The 20885-nt window shown below is 39.7% G+C and overlaps 1 protein-coding gene across 1 annotated transcript in view; it reads left to right on the top strand.

The window, feature by feature from the left end:
* zdhhc15b (zinc finger DHHC-type palmitoyltransferase 15b) overlaps positions 1–13018 on the top strand; it is a 52419-nt gene extending 39401 nt beyond the window's left edge. The window contains exons 8-12 of the mRNA XM_067247753.1: positions 11073–11205; positions 11380–11506; positions 11817–11932; positions 12102–12135; positions 12499–13018. Of these exons, the coding sequence (XP_067103854.1) occupies positions 11073–11205; positions 11380–11506; positions 11817–11932; positions 12102–12135; positions 12499–12526 (438 nt within the window). The 3' untranslated portion in view covers positions 12527–13018. The remainder of the gene's footprint in view (positions 1–11072; positions 11206–11379; positions 11507–11816; positions 11933–12101; positions 12136–12498) is intronic.
* The last annotated feature ends 7867 nt before the right edge of the window (positions 13019–20885 follow it).

The raw sequence follows: 20885 nt of genomic DNA, 5'->3' as shown, positions 1-20885 counted from the left end.
AGCGCAACACGCATATCAGGCGCAGCATTCAGTCTGTTTCTGTGCTTTGTCTTCATTTTTGTGAGCACAGAAAATCCCAATTCGCACATGTACGTGGTAGTGAAAGGAATAAGCATAGAAATACTGGCCCTACTGAGAACAGGATATTCTGTAGTAGCTCTGCCACTGTTTTAGTCATTGTTTGACATCAAGTTGCTCAGTCTGTGATGCGTCCTCTAAAGACCCGGCAATTCAATAAATTTCCCGGCACATTTGCAATGTAATGCAATGCAGATGTGCACACCGCTCCCTACCGAACAAGATGGGTAGCTCGGTCAGCAGGGAGCTGAAGAAGAGCGGCTACTGACGTCACTCTGCTGCGCCGCTCAAATGCTTTTTCGTTCATTTTGCATTTCTGCAAATGCATTTGAATTTGAATTGTGGTCACGATTTTACAGCCACGTTCTTAAAATGAAAATGCATTTCTGGAAATGCATTTGAATTTGAATTGTGGTCACGATTTTGCAGCCATGTTCTTAAAATGAAAATGCATTTCTGGAAATGCATTTGAATTTGAATTGTGGTCACGATTTTGCAGCCACGTTCTTAAAATGAAAATGCATTTTTAAATTTCAAATTTTAAATTTCAAATTGAATTTTGGTATCTATTTGCTGGGGCATGTTTTGAAAATTAAATCTCAAATGTCTTTCTTTTTCATTTTAATTAAGTGAAAGATTGAGCACTCTTGAAGAAAATTAAAATGCAAATAGGATGATTGATTACTAATTTCATTTATGAGTCAAATAATGCAGCCACATTCTTAAAATGCAAATGCATTTCTGGAAACGCATTTGCATTTGAATTTTGGTAACAATTTGCTTCCATAAACGTTAACACTACAGCTTAGCAAACAAACTGTCGTGATTCAACTCAGCTTCAGTTATCTCTAGCTATCTTGCTGAAAAATAGATCTGGACAAACATGCATCTTGAATTGTAGATTTACATGACAACACGGGTTATTTATTTGAATGAAACACAGCCCCATTGCCAATAAACTAAATCATCACACATTCTACCGATGCAGGCAGGATACGTTAGCATTGCTAATAACTGTTAGCGACAACATCATACTACAGCTTGTGGTTGTGATGAACATAAGGTCGGAACAGCACCTCTTTTCAGCAACAGCTTCATAGCAAATCCTGCTTTACATTGTCCCAGGTTTTCAAAACGGTCCTCGGTGAAATGGTTCGAGCAAATTGAGGGTCGAACGGCACAGGGATCTTCTCATAGACAAACATCACAGCCCGTCGAGTGTTTGGTTCCTTGGGAAGGCTCTGAAGTGTCAGCATTCCCTGTACAGCCTGGAACACTGCATTTACCACCGTAGTCCATTTTCAATATGCTAGAAAAACGTTCTTCTTTGTAATTCTGTGGAAGTACACAGAGCAGCGCGCAGCAAATTTTGGGGCGTGACAAATTTACAGACAAGAGCCCAAAAAGGTGGAGCCACCGAACTGACGTCAGTTCGGTGGCTTTTTCAAAACCTACCGTTTTACAGCTACATTTTTTAATTATGAGATTTGCATAGGAAAGAGGTGTCAATGGACTTTGGGGTTCACTGTATGTCCATTTTACCCACTGAACTGTCGTTATTCAACTGTGACAAGGTAAATTCGGTTTTGCAATCAATGACCCTTTAAATAATTTTGATGTGCTATTTTTTTATAGCTGTGTGCTGAATGTTTGTGCTAATAATATTCCTTGATATGTAACTTGACAGTGACGAGATTGTACCCTTTCCTGGACATGTAACTGAAATGAGTAAAAGGATACTGTGGTAAAAATTAAGAAACGTGTTGGTGTGGGTTTTTTAACTTTATACTAAACTAAATATTTATTAAAATAACTTATTACTAGGGCTGTCCCCGACTAAGATTTTCTTTGGTCGACCAAGACTCGACTAAAACGTCTGAAAATCGACTAATCGAAATTTGAAACTTTTTTTTCAGAAAAAAAAAAAGTACAAACATTTTCCCAATCTGACTCAATGGCTGCTTGACATTGCAGATTCAGCCGCTAATAGCCTACTAATAATAAGACTCGTATCACCAGTCCTGGGGGGTATTCGTCGTAGCTCGCTAAGCGGTTTAGCTTGCTAATTTTCAGAATAAGATAAACGCCCCTCTTTTTGGTTCGTGGAAGCAACTTTCGATAAATCACCATAGTAACATATCAATTAGCACTAACCTGCTCCAGAGCAGGCTAACGTAAGTGTAGCTGGATAAGCTTGCCACACCCCCGGAAAATAACATGGCATGGAGCTATATTCTAGTTCGATTAGCTTTCCATATCAATAGAGTTCTTCGCGATCGCCAAGATCCTTTATTTCACACGGATGAGTTCTTGTTTGAGCAATATCGATTCAGCCGACAAGGACTCATTTATTTGCAAGACCTTCTCGGGCCGTACATTGCAAATATCACACGCCGCAGCAAGCTTTATGCTTTATTATGAGCTTATACTGCTGTATGTGAATATGTAACGCTATGTTTTAGGAAATGTCTTGTCTTATCTGTTATGCCTATGCTTTTTATATGTTTCACTGTGGGAGAGTGGGAAACATCATATCGATTCCTTTTTATGTCTTGACATGTGAAGAAATTGACAATAAAGCTACTTGAAACTTTAACTGTGCTTCAGACTCTCTGCATAGCCTTGAGGTTTTTTGCGTCGAGGTACATTTTTATACAGTATTCATAGATGCCACCTACGTCACTTCCAAACAGACCGCCGCCATATGCACTACCGATCTCGCCCAGTATGGCCGCCCACACTGCCGATTTCAATGAGAAAGTGAGACAGAGATATGTCGGGAAAAAAATCAATTAAGCTCCGATCCTTAGCCTATTTGTTACCCCCAGTTTTCTTTGGTTCCTTATTATCTGCCCCAGGCTTGTCCCAATTGGCTTACCATGACAGAGCTAGCTATACACATTTATCTTGTACATAACCCTCCCCATACAGTGGGGATAGCTTGAAGGCTTTCAAGAGTACGGATGTTTATCAATATGCTGTGGCTGGATGGGTTAATGACGTGAAAGTGCGGCACATGGCCACCAAGGACTTATATTTAATCATGGGAAAGTTATTTATTATTTGAAAGAAATCAAATGTATGTTTTTGGTGCAGTTTACTCTGACTAGGTAGCGAGTTGTTAGCTAAGTGGCTAACAGCTAGCTAGCACTCATCTTAGTGCCACTTAATGACAGCTAGCTGTCATTAATCTTGACAATGTTCTTTAATGTCAGATGCAGGGCTTGACATTAACTTTTTGATGCACTTACGTTCTATGCACAAAAGCCATTTGTCCAAAACCTTTAAATAGCCTGACCTAGTGAAACGGGCAAAACTAGCCTGGCTAACGGAGGTCGCTTTCTCAGGCAAATGACGAATGAAACAGGCTCGGTTAAAGAAATCCAATATTCTGGCTATCTTCGGTAGGCTTATATCTACCAAAAGCAGTCCTCCCTGACGTTTGTGGTGTCGAATGGAGTGAAATACAACATTGTGAACACTGCCAGTGAGCGCCCGAGTCTGACTCTGAGGCTAACGTCAAAACCGGGGGACCAAGGCATGGCTGCCGCCTACTACTATGCGGGCGACGCATTCTCACTCAAATTGCAAGATTTTCGTGACCCAAATCAAAATTCTGATGCGACAGATCAATGGGAATCGCGTTCTCTCTTAAATGCTGTCCTCCTTGACCTGAGCAGAATTCACCAAGATGAACTTCACCGAAACAGAGGAAAAAATCAGGCATATTGCAGGCATTTCTAAGGCCGAGTAGGTAGGTAACATGGTCGCGCAAAGCTACAGTGACGTCATGTGAATGAAATCAATAGGCGATGTAGAAAACATTGGCAAAGCCGCAGCATGCGTTGCTGTAAGAAAAGTGTACTTGGCGCTTAACCAGCTGATGAATCAATTCATTGGGTGTGCTTTGCCTTCGGCAAGGGCACAACCTTTGTTCTCTCACATATATATTATTGGGTGTGCTTTGCCTTCGGCAAGGGCACAACCTTTGTTCTCTCACATATATATTATTGGGTGTGCTCAAGCCTTCGGCGAGAGCACAACCTTTGTTCTCTCACATATATATATTTTTTATTTTTATTTTTGCCCCCCTAAAACTCAGTCAATATTTGGCCTACATAGACAACGTAGGTGTCAAAAGTTTTGTCTTGGTAGCGATTGAGTTGCTTCTATTGGAATTTACGTTCCGTTGCATGGTTTAGGCTTCAGTTAAGTTTTTGTGGCGAAAAGTGAAGCTAACGGTGGCTAATTTGCTAGCCACAGTCACTGACGTTACTAACGTCACTACGTCACTAACGTCACGAAAACACGCGTGACTACCTTTGGCAGAACATTCGTTTCGCATCTGTTAACTTGGGGGATAGCTAGGCTAACTATAGCTTTACTGCAAGGCAGCTGCAGAAACGCCACAAGCAAAGAGGCTAGGGTGATAACTATTTACTCATTTTACTTTGTGATATGACACACAATTGTGATGTGTAATGTACAGTATAAGCTGATATTATTAAGGAAGTACATCTACTTTCGGAAACAGTAGTCTACTATTTCACTGAAGTATTAGCATCATGACATTAGCCTGTGTTGCCCGGGCAACACACACTACAGTGGTCTATGATGTATCTGTTTTCAATCGTTAAAATAAACATTCCTCACATATACATTTTCGTTGTAGGATTTATTCTGACATTAGTAAACGATTTGTTGGTGAAATTACCATTACCTGTGGTTTCAAACCAGTGTAGCTCACTGCAACGCTGTAGCTTACGCGAGACACACTACAAAAACATCTAGCTACAGTACACAGATGTTTAGGAAGTCAAACGGCGACAGAAAATGTTCGGCACTCCCCTTACTTAAATCAAAAGTCTATCTAACTACTAACCTGAACTTCATTGCCACAGCCTAAACGTTGTCAATCTGTTCATGAAAATAATTAATTTCAGCCTAAACCGTACAACGGAACGTTAAATCCAATTCAACCAACGCAATCGCTACCAAGACGAACACAGCAGTAGTCTACTAGTACTGTACCGTAGTAGTACAATTTACCGGGGCAGCTTCTCCACACAGGGCTATATCGCATTTTGCGTTGTTACTGACAATGATCGCTACCAGTGAGCTTTTTATGAATGAGCGATTTTCCACTAAATAAATGTCAAGCTTATTTACGTTTTGGGGGGCATATTTTCAGTTAGCAGATGGGACTGTCTGAATCGCGATTCCATCTTCTACTGCCGGTAACGTCGTAGAATAATCTTCAAAGGGGGTTCTTTATTCATGAATGAATGCAATATGAGTAGGCTAAATTCCTTAAAATATCACGAGAAGGGAAAAACTTTAAAGGACGTTTAAGTCATAGAGATTAGGTCAATTTTTACACCGGTCTGCCAAATTTATTCGTTTTGATTCAATGATGAGGCTGCCTCTTGCAGGGGAAATGAGAAGACATCTATTTCATTCTACACTTCACTTGTATTTTCAGTTGTAAATGAGCAGCAAAAAAAAATGTCATTCAAAAACGGACCCCTGTGCAACCGACGCAAGCAAGCACACCCTACAATTTCCCCAGAAATTGTACCCTCTCTAGTTATATTCCCTATGTCCCAGTAAATGAAATCAAAGAGGGATTTTCAAATATGCTAATGTTAACGGGCTAAAGGGACAATTGGTTAACTTAGCTTCAACCCTTACGACGAACGGGGCCCTGCTGTAACTGAATGCCGATGGTATTTAGTATCTCTTACAATGTACTACAAATTAAAAATATTATTTGTTTAACATGCAGACATCAGAGCGCGCTTATCACTGCCTGAAAACTTGCAGCATGCGAACTTACGTAGAAGCTGAGTGGGGAACGTTGCAACAGAGAAAGATTTTGTTGTCTTGGCCGGAGAAGATAATGTCATTCGATTTAGATGTGATTCTTATGATAGGCATATTCATTTTTCAACCCAGCGCGTTAGCATGAGCGAAGTAGGACTAGGCCAACTTACGTTTTTCAGGTGGTATGCTACATCATATTCAACGTCGAACTATGAAAAATAAACCGTTGTTGGCAGAGTTTGCATTCAACGTTTTTCGAGTCACCCGGTACTTTGTAAATGTACTTTAATGAAATGCTGCCATACCACAGATTTCTTTGCCATTTTGACTAATAACACAGACAAAGTAAGCTATGGCAGAGTTTGTAGTTCGGCAGCCAATTGTGCTCGTGCCGTGTGCAAAATACCAAAACAAAACAAAGCGCAGATTAACGAAAAGGAAAACAGTAACACCTTTTCTTTTCAATTATATATTTTTAATAGTTGCTTTATTTGTCTTAAATAATCTATAATTTCTGTAGAACATTTCGTTAATTCAGCAATGTTGACACAAGCGGGAATCAGATCTCACACTGCCATACGGCAGCTCGACTAAAAAAATCGTAGTCGACCAAGAGCATATCGACCAGAAAATCGACTAGTCGACTGAGTGGGGACAGCCTACTTATTACTGTCATTACTATTCAGATTTTCAAATATTCACGCAAGTGTATCCACAGTGAATGGATATGATATATTATCCTAGTGTAGCTGTCGACAAGCTAACTTGGCTATTACCAGAGAATGTCTAATATGTGGAGAACTCAGACCCTCGCCCCTCGGCTTGAAGCAACGGCCCCGGTGGATGTAGGTGGTATTGCATTTCTTGTTAGACATCCGGCTCTTCCGGTCGTTTTTAATCTATTAACTCCAGTCAACATTTACAAAACTATCTCCCAAAATAATTTTTGTTCGATTCTCGAACCTGGCTCATACTACTAGCTTTTTCATAGAATAATTTTTCCTGATTTTTGCTAAGTTCGAAACCAATCCGAAATGGGTAAACTAGCACTCCATTTATTTGCTTACGTCATTAAAAGTTGCCTGCAAATGTGCTCACGGATACGAACAGGGCACGAGCACAAAAGTTCACATTGGCCGATTGCCGATTTACCTGGAGCTGAATGAGCCATAGATTTATATTGAATGAGCACAGGGAGAAATGGCTTGAGTTGCCTGCCCTGTTGTAGCAAGTTTAGCAAATGGTTGTCACACATACAGTTAGGTCCATAAGTATTTGGACATTGACACAATTTTCATCATTTTGGCTCTGTATACCACCACAATGGATTTGAAATAAAACAATCAAGATGTGCTTTAAGTGCAGACTTTCAGATTTAATTTCAGGGTATTTACATCCAAATCAGGTGAACGGAGTAGGAATTACAATACATTTTATATGTGGCCCCCCCCCTTTTTAAGGGACCAAAAGTAATTGGACAATTGGCTACTCAGCTGTTCCATGGCCAGGTGTATGTTATTCCCTCATAAAGGGAGTTCGTTATTTCATTGACAAGGAGCAGATAAAAGGTCTAGAGTTCATTTCAAGTATGGTATTTGTGTTTGGAATCTGTTGCTGTCAACTCTCAATATGAAGTCCAAAGAGCTGTCACCATCAGTGAAGCAAGCCATCGTTAGGCTGAAAAATCTAAACAAACCTATCAGAGAGATAGCAAAAACATAAGGTGTGGCCAAATCAACTGTTTGGTACATTCTTAAAAAGAAAGAACGCACTGGTGAGCTCAGCAACACCAAAAGACCCGGATGATCACGGAAAACAACTGTGGTGGATGACAGAAGAATTCTTTCCCTGGTGAAGAAAAACCCCTTCACAACAGTTGGCCAGATCAAGAACACTCTCCAGGAGGTAGGCCTATCTGTGTCAAAGTCAACAATTAAGAGAAGACTTCACCAGAGTAAATACAGAGGGTTCACCACAAGATGTAAACCATTGGTGAGTCTCAAAAACAGGAAGACCAGATTAGAGTTTGCCAAAAAACATCTAAAAGAGCCTGTACAGTTCTGGAACAACATCCTATGGACAGATGAAACCAAGATCAACTTGTACCAGAATGATGGGAAGAGTATGGAGAAGGGAAGGAACTGCTCATGATCCAAAGCATACCACCTCATCAGTGAAGCATGGTGGAGGTAGTGTTATGGCGTGGGCATGTATGGTTGCCAATGGAACTGGTTCCCTTGAATTTATCGATGATGTGACTGCTGACAAAAGCAGTAGGATGAATTCTGAAGTGTTTCGGGCAATATTATCTGCTCAGATTCAGCCAAATGCTTCAGAACTCATAGGACGGCGCTTCACAGTGCAGATGGACAATGACCCGAAGCATACTGCGAAAGCAACCAAAGAGTTTTTTAAGGCAAAGAAGTGGAATGTTCTGCAATGGCCAAGTCAATCACCTGACCTAAATCCAATTGAGCATGCATTTCACTTGCTAAAGACAAAACTGAAGGGAAAATGCCCCAAGAACAAGCAGGAACTGAAGACAGTTGGAGTAGAGGCCTGGCAGAGCATCACCAGGGACGAAACCCAGCGTCTGGTGATGTCTATGGGTTCCAGACTTCAGGCTGTCATTGACTGCAAAGGATTTGCAACCAAGTATTAAAAGTGACAATTAGATTTATGATTATGTTAGTTTGTCCAATTATTTTTGGTCCCTTAAAAAGGGGGGGGCCACATATAAAATGTGTTGTAATTCCTACACCGTTCACCTGATTTGGATGTAAATACCCTGAAATTAAAGCTGAAAGTCTGCACTTAAAGCACATCTTGATTGTTTCATTTCAAATCCATTGTGGTGGTATACAGAGCCAAAATGATGAAAATTGTGTCAATGTCCAAATACTTATGGTCCTAACTGTACATGAAATGTTTTTAATATAGTTAATTCCCGTTATTTTAAAACAGATTTGATTTTGATGGCAAATATTATATTAAGTTAAGCGTGAGCATAGATTGTTGACATGTCTATCTTGAGCAAAGAGGAAGATTAATACTTTAACTGATAACCACAATAGGAAATTATAGATATTTAAATAATATTAGTCTTGCCTTCAGAAGCTTTTGTTAAACACACCCATTATTCTTTTTTTTATCGTGTCATCAAGCCAGACTCATTTTGTGGGACGTTCCATTCTCAGTGACTCTATTTCACCCCCACTTATATCTGATGGAAACGTCTTGTATATAGTTCTGTTAATATGCCCCTTTCAAAGGCAAATGTTCAATAAAATATATTCTAGACACACTTCTCAAGCTTTATTTATAACATTATTACCAAGTTTTGTTAGATCACGTTGGGGTAAATTGTGCCATTGATTATTGAAGTAAAACAGAATATTTTCATGTCAGAAACTGTGATGCTATATAAAAGCTAGACAAATTCAATACAAAATTACTAATTTAAGGTTTATTTAAAGTTATTTTACAACATCAAAGACTTGATTGGCAAGTCCAGTTCTTTTATATCCTGGCCTTATTTCTTTTCCATCTATCTTTTTCTTCTCCATGTATCGTTTTAATGACATCCTGCATATGTTCATCTGCCTCGCCATGTGACAAATGGACTTCCCCTTCTCCACCTCTTTCACTGCTTTGTCCATGTCCGCTAGAGGAGTGGAAGCCCTGCCTGTCTTACTCTTATAACTCTGTGGCATGATGGTCTATTTCTATTTTCTGTCTAAAATGTCAGACAGAAAATAGAAAATAGTCTCTAGAATGTCACATAGTTTTTGTGATAAAATGTAACAATAGAACGTATAATTACAATAAAATAATATGTAATACAATATTCATAAGTGGCACAACTCACCCCAGGCCCTTTGGCACAAAATCACCCCAATCCCACGTTTTTGGAAATGCATCATCCAGCAGTTTTGAGCTAAAATCATGCTAGCTATATACACTCATTGTGTAGCTTACCAAAGCACTAAACCATGTGTGAAATGTTTTCAAACTTGTCTATAACTGTTCAGACACAACAATAAAAAAACCTTGATCATAGAAAATTTACTTTGGAAGGCAAAAAACAGTTTTTTGAACTTAAATGTACTTATGTCTCATGCAATGAGGCTCTCTTCTTTGCAGGATGAGTAAATTGGCTGACTCTTCAAAAATGTGGGGTCACTTGACCAATTTCTTCTATGGTTCCCTAGAAACAGGGGTGGCACAACTTCCCCACTGGCATAAATCACCCCACTCTTCCCTACGCATCATAGAACTGCTACTCAACCAACCTAAACCCTCAAGGTAGACAAGGAAAAACCTTGAGGAGGTGTGGAGGAGGGACAGAGAGAAGAGAGTAGTAGAGAATGCAAAGAAGAAACTAACAGTTACAATAACAGTGAGGGTGAGGTCCCCACTAGTAAAGTGTGAACTAGTGCAGCAGTTTAGCAGACAAAAAAGGGTATTTGATGTAGCCCTAGACACCAGGGCGCCAGCCATCGTAGATTGGAACATGAAATCTGTTCCAGGGAAGAGAAACTCTAAATAAGAATGCCCTGTCCTCTGTAGAATGATATGAATATGCATTTTTCATATCAAATCATACACCTGAACTGTTTATACCATATTGAAGAGAAGAACTAGCACTTTCTAATGATATAAATACATGTAAATGTATAAATGTTGGACAAATCTTTACTTTATTTGTAAATTCAAGTTATATGATACATATACAGACATAAACACACAGTTCAGGTTTTCTTCATTTGTAATAAAGTTTAAACTAAACATACAAAAATACACACAAGACATACAACTTCACTTTAGCATCTTTGGGTGTCTAATGCTAATGTTGTGTTACAAGAGCCTAACATGACATAGCACAAAATATAGGCCAGTACGTTATAATTACAGTCAGTAAAAGCAGTTTCTAATGCGGCGTAAACAGGCCTTCTTACGTACCCCCCTCTCTCAAAGTGAGGACCCTCAAATATAGTCGGGAACATCTGAAGGTTTCACTTTATTTTCAACAAAGGGAAAATTTGTCAAAAGACATGTCTTGGTACTTTCAGCTGAAGTAGTGCAACTTTATAGCCATTTCTGTATCCATCTAGGTGTCTTTGTAATTATGGAAATGTTCTGATCTTCAGCTCTAACTGGTTTTCTCCCAGGGGGACCTGCCCAACGGACGCACTAAGTTCCATGTCCTCTTCCTCATGTTTGTGGCACTCATGTTCTTCGTCAGTCTTATGTTCCTATTTGGTTACCACTGCTGGCTGGTGGCCAAGAACAGGTCCACTCTGGGTAAGAGTTCAATCGGATCCCCCTTTTTTCCAGTGGGAGGTGTTGAATGTTAACAGGGATTCTGGAGGGGTTGGGTAGTGAATTTGAAGCTTTCTATATTATCCTATAAGTTACAACTGAATCCGACATCTCCCTCTCTTTCTTTGTCACTGTCTATACCCCTTATTCCCTCAGAGGCCTTTTCTGCACCAGTCTTTGTAACTGGTCCAGACAGGAACGGCTTCAACGTAGGCCTGAAGAGGAACTTGGAGCAAGTGTTTGGAGAAGACAAGAGGCTGTGGTTCATCCCTGTTTGTACCAGGTGAGGCAAGAGGCTCTGGTTTATACTGTACCTGTCTGTACCAGGTAAGATGTTAGGAGGCTGTGGTTTGTAGCTATCTGTACCAGGTTTCCAAAGCTCCCTTAGTCCAGATTATATGCATGCTAACTTAATATTTTGGAAGTTTTGCATGCATCTACGATAGTAGATGTAAGGAGGGAGAAAAACAGATGGACGGAAGAACGTATGATTGAATGACTACATTTATTCATTTAGCAGACACTTTTATCCAAAGCGACTTACAAGAAAGGTAATAGAGTAACAGCCTAACTTCCTGGCCCTTATGTTTCAGCCAAGGAAACGGACATTACTTCCCCCTCAAGAGCCAAAGTGAGTCCAGGAACCCCTTACTGGCAAATGAGGAGGGCTGGGATGAGGAAGAGGACGGGTCAGAGGAAGGCTGCTTGGGTGAGTGTGAAACAAGGCAGTGGGAGGCTGACTGGAACGTTTCTATTTATAAATGACTTTCTTTAGGTATTGTTTTCTGCTGAGATATGCTGAACACTATAACCTCACTGTGTTCATAATATATAGAATAACAATTGTCAAAAACATAATTGACATCATTTTGTTTCAGATCTGGACCCTTCGGTTACAATAGAGATGGAAGAGTAAGGGATGGATGATGTAGATTGAACATTCCTATTGCCTGAAACTGTGCTGTCCTCCGGATAATTTAACCCTTGTGTTATCTTCGGGTCATTCTGACCCATCAGTCATTGTGACCCACCTTCGTATTGCGACAAATTTACCTCATACAAAAACAAAATGAAGCATTTTCTTTTAACTGTCGGGCTGTCTCAGTCCCCCAAAATTGGAATGGTTAAAAGAAAAGTATTTTTATTTGTTTTTGTATTGGGTAAAATGGGGTAAACACAACGATGGTTCGTTATGAACCTTTGGGTCATGTGACCCGAAGGCGGCACGAGGGTTAAGCAATTTTTCATGGATGTATTTTTTTCCGGTCTCTATAGAAAACTGGGACACTTTGTAGAGCTCTGAGGACTATGGGACTGCACACGTAGAGCTGTATTGTGGTTAACACATTCACAATCCTGTGAAGCCTTTAGAAAACTCTGAACAGGCATGTGTGGATGGATGACATGGTTCTTGTTGAAAAAGTATTGTGGGTTCATGTGGTGTACAGAATATAGTAATTGAAAAAAGTCCAAAAGAAAGTTTGGATTATCAACAATATTCATTGTTTCTTTTTGGATGGAAATATCGGCATCAGTATCTCCCTTGGTTGGGTATTGTCATTTATGTCCAATGTGACAGAATAATCAAGAAAAATTGTTTACTATATGAATGGCTCTTTTGCTTCTCCTTTGCAACTGCAACTGGGACATATTTTGCTCATAATGTCTTTTTATCCATATTACTCTTTCTGTCTCTGTCTCAGTCTCTGGTGTGATGTTGTACAGTACAAATACCTTAAATAGCAAAGCTCAGGGCATCTCTTGTTTTGGGGGTATAAAAACCAATGCCACACCCTACCAGTCTAGAGAGACCTCTTGTAGTGTAGGAGCTTTACACTCCAGCTCATGAACCTGTTCATTTGACAAAAGTGGCAATTCCTCTAACTGTTCATCAGTGTTTGTTTTATGATAGTTCTATAGTACGGCCCTTTAATACTTTTTCCAACACCTATAACTCTGAGATCTTAATGTTTTAAATAAAGTAGCATCAGATACTACTGAGTTGTCGTAAAAGTACTACAGTGACAATATGTTTTTGTTGTTTTCTAACTGTAGATTTTAAAGATTGTAGATGGTCTCATTATAATTTTAGGAATGCTATACTGTTCAGTTGCAGATGTCAAGGCACCTTGTCGCACGCTTTTGTTTTAGAGTCAGAAATTCCGTTTACTCTTGAGGCCCAGACAACATATTCATCAGGTATGTATGCATTAGGTGTGTGACGAGATCTTGTGCCACGTATTATGCCACATATTAAAATGTGACAATATTTCTTGTTGAGGTGTAAGGGTGTCGATACACTGACAGCTAATCAAGGGTTAATCATCTAAATTCGAACCTGATTCGCGTTGCCAACTATCCCATGCAGCCCTGTGGGGCCTGTCACGTGACATCCTTTGAAAATTAATGCGATTTAGCTGGCGAATTTCAGTTCGATTTGCTGCCAGTGGATCAGCAGCCGAACAGCCTTGCACCATTCGTGCCGTGTTAAGACAGCAATTTATGTAGTCTTAAGCCGGCCAAATGTCATTTTAACGTGTACATTAAATTACAGGTTTTACATTTACAACTGCAGACCTCTCTCCTCAGGCCCCTTGACCAATGGGGATTGAGAATGAGCTCCCTCCTATGACCCCTAGTTCTGTGAGTCAATGTGGTTTGAGTATGACCTACCAATTCCGTAAACCAATGGGATTTGAACATGAGTGGTACGCTTCTGTAGTTTGAATACATTGGTGGTAGATTTATTTGGAATATGGTTTAATAGTTAATCCTAGGGATATTGAGGAATTACATAACAGATTAACTATAATAAAACATAAAATCAAAAGTATTTGCTGGGTTGGGTGTGCTTGAACTATTGATTTATGCTAAAAACTTCTAATCTAATTGTCCACTAAATGAAACCAAAACATTCTCTCTTTATTTTCATAAACTATGATTATGGCATAAATGTGGGTCTAGCCAGCTACTTGAATAATTTAAAAACACATACATTTTACATCAATTTGCATCGCTAGCTGTGATGCCAATTTTGCTGTTAAAAACTATTGATTTATGCTTGCACCAAAGTTCAAGTTATTAAAATCAATAGGCCTACAATACATCCTCTGACCAGTGGGGGCGATAACACCTGCATGAGAGGGGCCTGAGGAGAGAGGTCTGTCTGAGGAAGACCAGAGCCTGTTTAAGGAGATGCTGGCCACTCCCTATTAAAGATCCTGTAAAGTAAATTCCATGTTTTGCTTCTAAGTACATCATATACGTGTGAAATGAGTTCCTGAACGCATGTGCAAAGCGCTAAAACTTTGTCGCACTGAAATGTGGAGTTAGACCGAAGAACAGTTTCTCTTCCGTTTTCAGATCAGGTTTTAATGGGCGGAGCCAAAAAATGCCCTATCTACGTCATTTCGCCCCATCTACGTCAGATCACTGAATGGCTCCTCCTGCTGTTATTGTAGCTTACATCAGCTAGCTAGCTAGCTTCAGGATGTCTCCCACCACCCGCAACTGCATCTTCCCTGGATGCAAGAACTCCAGCTGCGCTGCAACGCCATTTAAGTTCCCTGTTGATAATGAAAGGAAAAATAGGTGGATAGATTTTGTGAAGAGCCACGCTCATGGAAAGCTCCGGATAAACTCCAACAGCCGCCTCTGCGCCACTGACCATTTCACGGCGGAAAGTTTTAACATGGACAAGAGACAGACGGGGTTCACCAACACACGGCTTCTCTTGCAGCGCGGAGCCGTACCGAGCATCGCCCCCCGGGCCGTTCATCCTCCGGTCGCACCTGGACCATCCACCGCCGCCAGCAGTTCATCACTCAGTTCTGTGTGCTTGCTATAATTATACTAGATAACTTTTCCAGAGGTATCTCTGCTATAATTAGTGCAAACCGCTAACTTGATATTAGGCTACTCGGTGTAGAATGATGGTATTTTGGTGAAATGGTAGCTAATGTGCTAAAAGTAGTTGGAGAGCTCACTGTCTGCTGTCTCTGCTGTAAATGTTTACTCTGTGTTACAGCTCAGGGGAATATTTCAATGCATCTGTATGTTTCACTCATTGAACAAATACATTCTAATTGTATACTGTTTTGTTCGGCTTGACGTATCGTCCATTATCTGGGTCGTAGGAGAGAGGCGGCGCCTTCCAGCGAGGGGGCCGAGCTTCCGCTCCTTCAGGGGACACGCCCCCCAAGTCTCGAACAGAGAAGACTGCTGATTTTCTTACAATTTCAAAGTCTAATTTAACATACTTGTCAGTGTTTTTTTTTCATTCGAATTTGGATGGGTAGTTAATAACACATTATTCTGTGGTGTGGTGAACTTGTAACTCGTTATTAATTCCACCTTACAGGATCTTTAAGCCCCATTGTAGCGAATTGTGTTGCAGTTCCACCAGAGTTCCACTGGGAGTGATTGCGGTCGAGTAAAAAATGAATGGGAGTCTATGGAGCTAAACGGCTAAATTGGTCTCTTTCACCTGATTTTCGTTGAGAAATCTCAGATTTGATTGTAGTTTTTGCATGTTCAACATGGATTACAGGTCAAAAATTGAATGAACGAGTACTTATGTCCTTTCGATTTCTTACAGGGTGATTCGTTGTTGCCCATAACACGCTAGCATTCTGCTAACGAATGCTGATTGGTTAGTGAAGGACTGACTACGACCAGAGATCCCGCTTGATGGCATCCGAAGCAGAACCAGAATGTCAGAGCATTAGCAACAACATTAGCAAACCAAAACACTTTCTATCATGTGTATTGACAGGGAGAGCCTCCCCTGTCAGCTGTGTTGTCGATGCCTTGAGAGAAAAATGGAAGTGACCAGAGGCCTGTTCCATAAAGCGAGTTTACCTAATAAGCCAGACTTATGTCAGTTAGTCGGACTCATTTCTAGTTCATTCGGTTCCATAAAGCTAGCTAAACGTAGTTCAAACTTGGTTACTATGGCAACTTAGGCTGCGAAACTAGTCTGGTCCGGGGCAGGTTAACTGTCAGGCTTAGCGTGACTTGGTGCTTAACCAGACCTTCCTGTAACACTGACCCAACGGGAAAACGATGATTTACCACGGATAGTCTCATTTTCTTATTCTCATCAGTTCAATATGTTCAACATTGATAGAAAATCAACTTAAATAGCCTACATAGGCTACAACATTTAGCCTAATGTATTAAACGATGATGAACAATGATTTGATACATTTAGTCATTTATTTTTTTTAGCAGACGCTCTTTATCCAGAGCGACTTACAGTAAGTACAGGGACATTCCACGCCACGTTAAACGTAGCCTATGGCTAGCCTAGTTTGTGATTTCAAATGTTTAGGCATCAGGGAGGCCTATCTCAATCTAAATTATCCGAGTATAATTATCATAGCTATATAGTTGTTAACAGTAGTCTACAATTGCAAAACAAACCTAAATCCATAGGCTACTCTATATCCTCCATTTTCCCGACACAACCATGTTAAACAGTTAGGCTACTGGGTAATGTATTGATTAATAGTAGGCTATTTATTTAAAACAATGTCAAAAAAGTAAATTGACGTGTTTAGAGGGTGTTTGTTTTTTAATCAACGAAGTAAAGGTCTAAAAAAGGACCTCGACCTACGTAGCCTATCGTTCACGTCAATCATGGCGTGTCGTTTCATTTTGATGAAGCGGTGGATGAGGGAGCTGTCATAGTACAAGGTTTAAAGGGAACGTTCTTTCTGGAAGAAGTCACGTGGCCGTGTGCATTGCTTTTGCCGTGGTGGATTGTATGATCCATGTTTTACCTCTCGGGCTGCTTAAGAATAGGGTGCACGCGCAATTAGCTTGACTACTTAAATCTGACTTGAATTAGTAGGACTGCGTGAGCTGAAATTGGCCTTTATGGAACCGCTTTAGCCCCGCTTGACTTGTTAAGCTAATTCAAGTCTGGTTTGGGACTTTAAGTCCAATTTATTTGTGCGGCCTTTATGGAACAGGCCCCAGAGCTTGCCGTGAAGCAGTATCTCTGGCCGTACAATGTGTATGACGTCAATGACATTTTAAAAGGCTTTTTAAAACAGAAAGGCGACAAAATCTAATACCCAGCAGTGTGTAATTGTTTTGCCTCCCCTTTCGAATTCAGAATTAAAATTACTAGACAAAAAGAGGGGAAGATGATTCCACAGCCAAGCACCAGTATACAGTGAGACCGGGGAGTGTACAAAAGTAGCTTGTCCGCAGACCTCAGTGACCTAATGGGTGCGTGTAATTGTAAGAGGTGTGAGATATACGAAGGGGTCTGTCCATTAAGAGCTTTAAAAACAAAGTATTATATTTTAAAATGTACTCTGTACTGGACAGGAAGCCAGTCCAAAGAGGCCAAGACTGGGGTAATGTGGTCAAACTTCCTAGTGGATGATAACATTTTGGCAGCAGCATTCTGAACCATCTGAAGACAGGAGAGTGAGGACTGGGGGAGACCATCATAAAGGGAATTACAATAATCTAAACGTGAGGTGATAAAAGCATGAATGACAGTTTCAAGGTCTTTAAAAGACAATGCAGATTTAAACTTGGAAATCAGTCGTAACTGATAGAAACTGTTTTTCACCACTGAGTTAATCTGCTTAACTAACCCAAGGTCTGAGTCAATAATGAACCCAAGATTCTTGACATGAGGACTGACATTAGGGAAAACATTACTAATCCTGTTAACAAGACTAGCTCTAGAGCCAGCAGGACCAAAAATAATCACTTCAGTCTTTTCATCGTTCACTTGGAGAAAGTGACTTGAAAGTCACTTTTTTTATATCATAAATTGACCCCAGAGGAAACAGGAGCTATGGAAGAACATTTACATTACATTTAGTCATTTAGCAGACGCTCTTATCCAGAGCGACTTACAGTAAGTACAGGGACATTCCCCCGAGGCAAGTAGGGTGAAGTGCCTTGCCCAAGGACACAACGTCAGTTGGCATGACCGGGAATCGAACTGGCGACCTTCGGATTACTAGCCCGACTCCCTCACCGCTCAGCCACCTGACTCCCCAGTCAAAACTATCTTTCGTGACTGAAAATGCCCTGTCTGTGAGATAGGATCTGAACCACTGTAGTGCAGTCCCGTTTACCCCAGCCCAGTGTTCCAACCTCACGATGAGGATGTCATGATCTACTGTATCAAAGGCAGCGGTGAAATCCAATAGAATCAAAACAGCATTATTCCCAGAATCAACAATAGACAATAAAGCAACACTTTTTTTCACCTTCATACTGCTGACATACTTTTGTCTGCTATGATATTGATAACTGTTATGCAATATACTCTTCATCACTATATTTGCTCATTTTTCTTCAAACTTTTTTCTGTTTCTCAGTCTTTCATTCTTTAATACTTTTAATGCTTAAAAATGTATGAAAGTCAATAAGATACTCTTTTCATCACTGTTATTTCTCCATTTTCAACAGAAAGAAAATATCTCAATGCATAACAGTGACAGATATACTTTTAACACTTTTTCTCACCATTTTGTTTTTAAAGCACATACCTCTTTTAAACATTTTGTAAAACCTTCTTCACTATTCAAGCCATCAAATCAATCGTTTCGACTGCTTTCAGCAAACACACACATTTTCTTCAGGAAATGTACCTTTCTAGATTTAACTGTTATCACTACTCAGTTTTAAAATATGAAAGGCTGGGAAATCATTTTCTATTGTGATGTAATAAAAAAAACTCAGAACCTTTTCTCACAATACTGTTTACATACTTTCACACTGTTTTTAAGCTATAAACACATTTTTTACAGTTGTTTTTGCATCCCTTTTCATCTGTAAAAACTATCGCAATGCATAACAAGGACAGATATACTTATAACATTTTTTAAAGCACATACCTCTTTTAAACATTTTGTAAAACCTTATTCACTATTCAAGCCATCAAAACAATCGTTTCGACTGCTTTCAGCAAACACACATTTTCTTCAGGAAATGTACCTTTCTAGTTCATTCTACACTTCACTCTTATTTTGAGTTGTAAATGAGCAGAAAAAAAGATGCTTTTAAATCTATGTAATCTTTATAAATAATAAGTAGGCCCTATGCATTTTTATATAAAATATACAGAAATATCAGTTGTAAAAATGTCATTAAAAAACGGACCCCTGTGCAACCGACGCAAGCAAGCACACCCTACAATTTCCCCAGAAATTGTACCCTCTCTAGTTAGTTATGCGATTACTCAATAAACGCATCTACATGATTCTTTTTATTAATCGTTGTATGCTCCACGGACAAAACTTGCACCATCATCCTTCTACAACAAAGTGTCGCCGTGTCTTCCTGTATCGGCCCTACTGTATGTTTCATTCAATCAACACATTGAATCCTACTAAGAAAGCAGAGTAAACACACTCAATGATAGGCTACATCTGCTACTGCTATTACTATCCCAAATATAATTTCAGCTGTTAAGACTATAATATTCTTTTTATGACTAGCCAGCCTCGGCCTACTTCTTCTTCTGTTTAACAGTTCAGCTTTCAGCTTCTGCTGCATTGTATTTCAGCTCTTAGCATTGTTAGATGATGCAGTTCAGTTTCCATACTGCCTCTTTTGTGTGACTCACACATTTTTGAAATTCATTTCAGCTTGCGGGTATTTTCTCATTTCTGTATTTTCTGCAATTAAAAAAAAAATTATTTCATCTTTCAGCATTCCAACGCATTCTCGCAATTGTTAAGCATTCTCACTATTGTTTTCCTGTTTCTCTTTATTGTTGGAATGCTGCTTCAGCATTCCAAGTATTGTTCTTTGGATCTTTATTGAAGCATCTTCTTCTTCTATTTCTTCCAAGACACCTTTCAGCGCCTTCAAATCTTCAGCTATTAAAACCGTTCAGCTATCAAAAAATTCAGCAGTTTCAGGCCATGGGTGCTGTGACTTTTCAGCTTTGTACGTCTTATGCTTGAATTAATATAAATCAATATTCATAATATTTTTAACATGGGTTTCCAATGGAGTTTTCTTTCAAATCCTCTCAAACTTCTTTAAACTTCTTCAACTTCCAAATCCTTCTTCTTCCTCAATCTTTCAGCTAGAGCCACCATTTAAACTTTAAAATGTTGACAAAACCCTAAACTATTTTTAAATAATTCAGCTTTTTGATATCTATTCAACTTTTTTCAATATCACTGATTATGTTTCATGACTTTTTCAAGCCGTTTCTGAGATTTACATGGGTGTGTACGTGAAACCCTACAGTGCAGACTGAAACGCTTAGAGTGGAGGGCAGCTTCGGATGTCGTTGAAAAGATATATTTCTAGTTTGCCAGCATTGCCACAATTTTCGCTCTTCATGCTTCATTTTTGGATCAATAGATAGCTAATTTTGTGCTGGTCGTAGACAGTTATCTGTTGAATCCAACAGACGTACAGATTTGTTCAGAGCCCCACGAAAGCGAGACAAAGTCCAACTCTCGCCCCATAGAGACCAATGCAAATCTGGTGACAAAATCGTCAGAGAAAGCAAAAAGAACAAGATTTTGAAACTGCCGGTAGAGTCGTATTTCTGACCGCACAGAAATATAAAGAACATCTCTGGTTTCGGCAGAGTCTTGGGTCTCGGAAAATATCCTTATTTTTTGGATTGGACGTATAGTTTTGCGTCTAGGTCAACTTGTTTGAGG

Source organism: Osmerus mordax, chromosome 12, assembly GCF_038355195.1.
Source record: "Osmerus mordax isolate fOsmMor3 chromosome 12, fOsmMor3.pri, whole genome shotgun sequence".
NCBI classification, from domain to species: domain Eukaryota; kingdom Metazoa; phylum Chordata; class Actinopteri; order Osmeriformes; family Osmeridae; genus Osmerus; species Osmerus mordax.
Note: the sequence above shows the minus strand (reverse complement) of the source record. Positions and strands in the feature narration are given on the sequence as shown.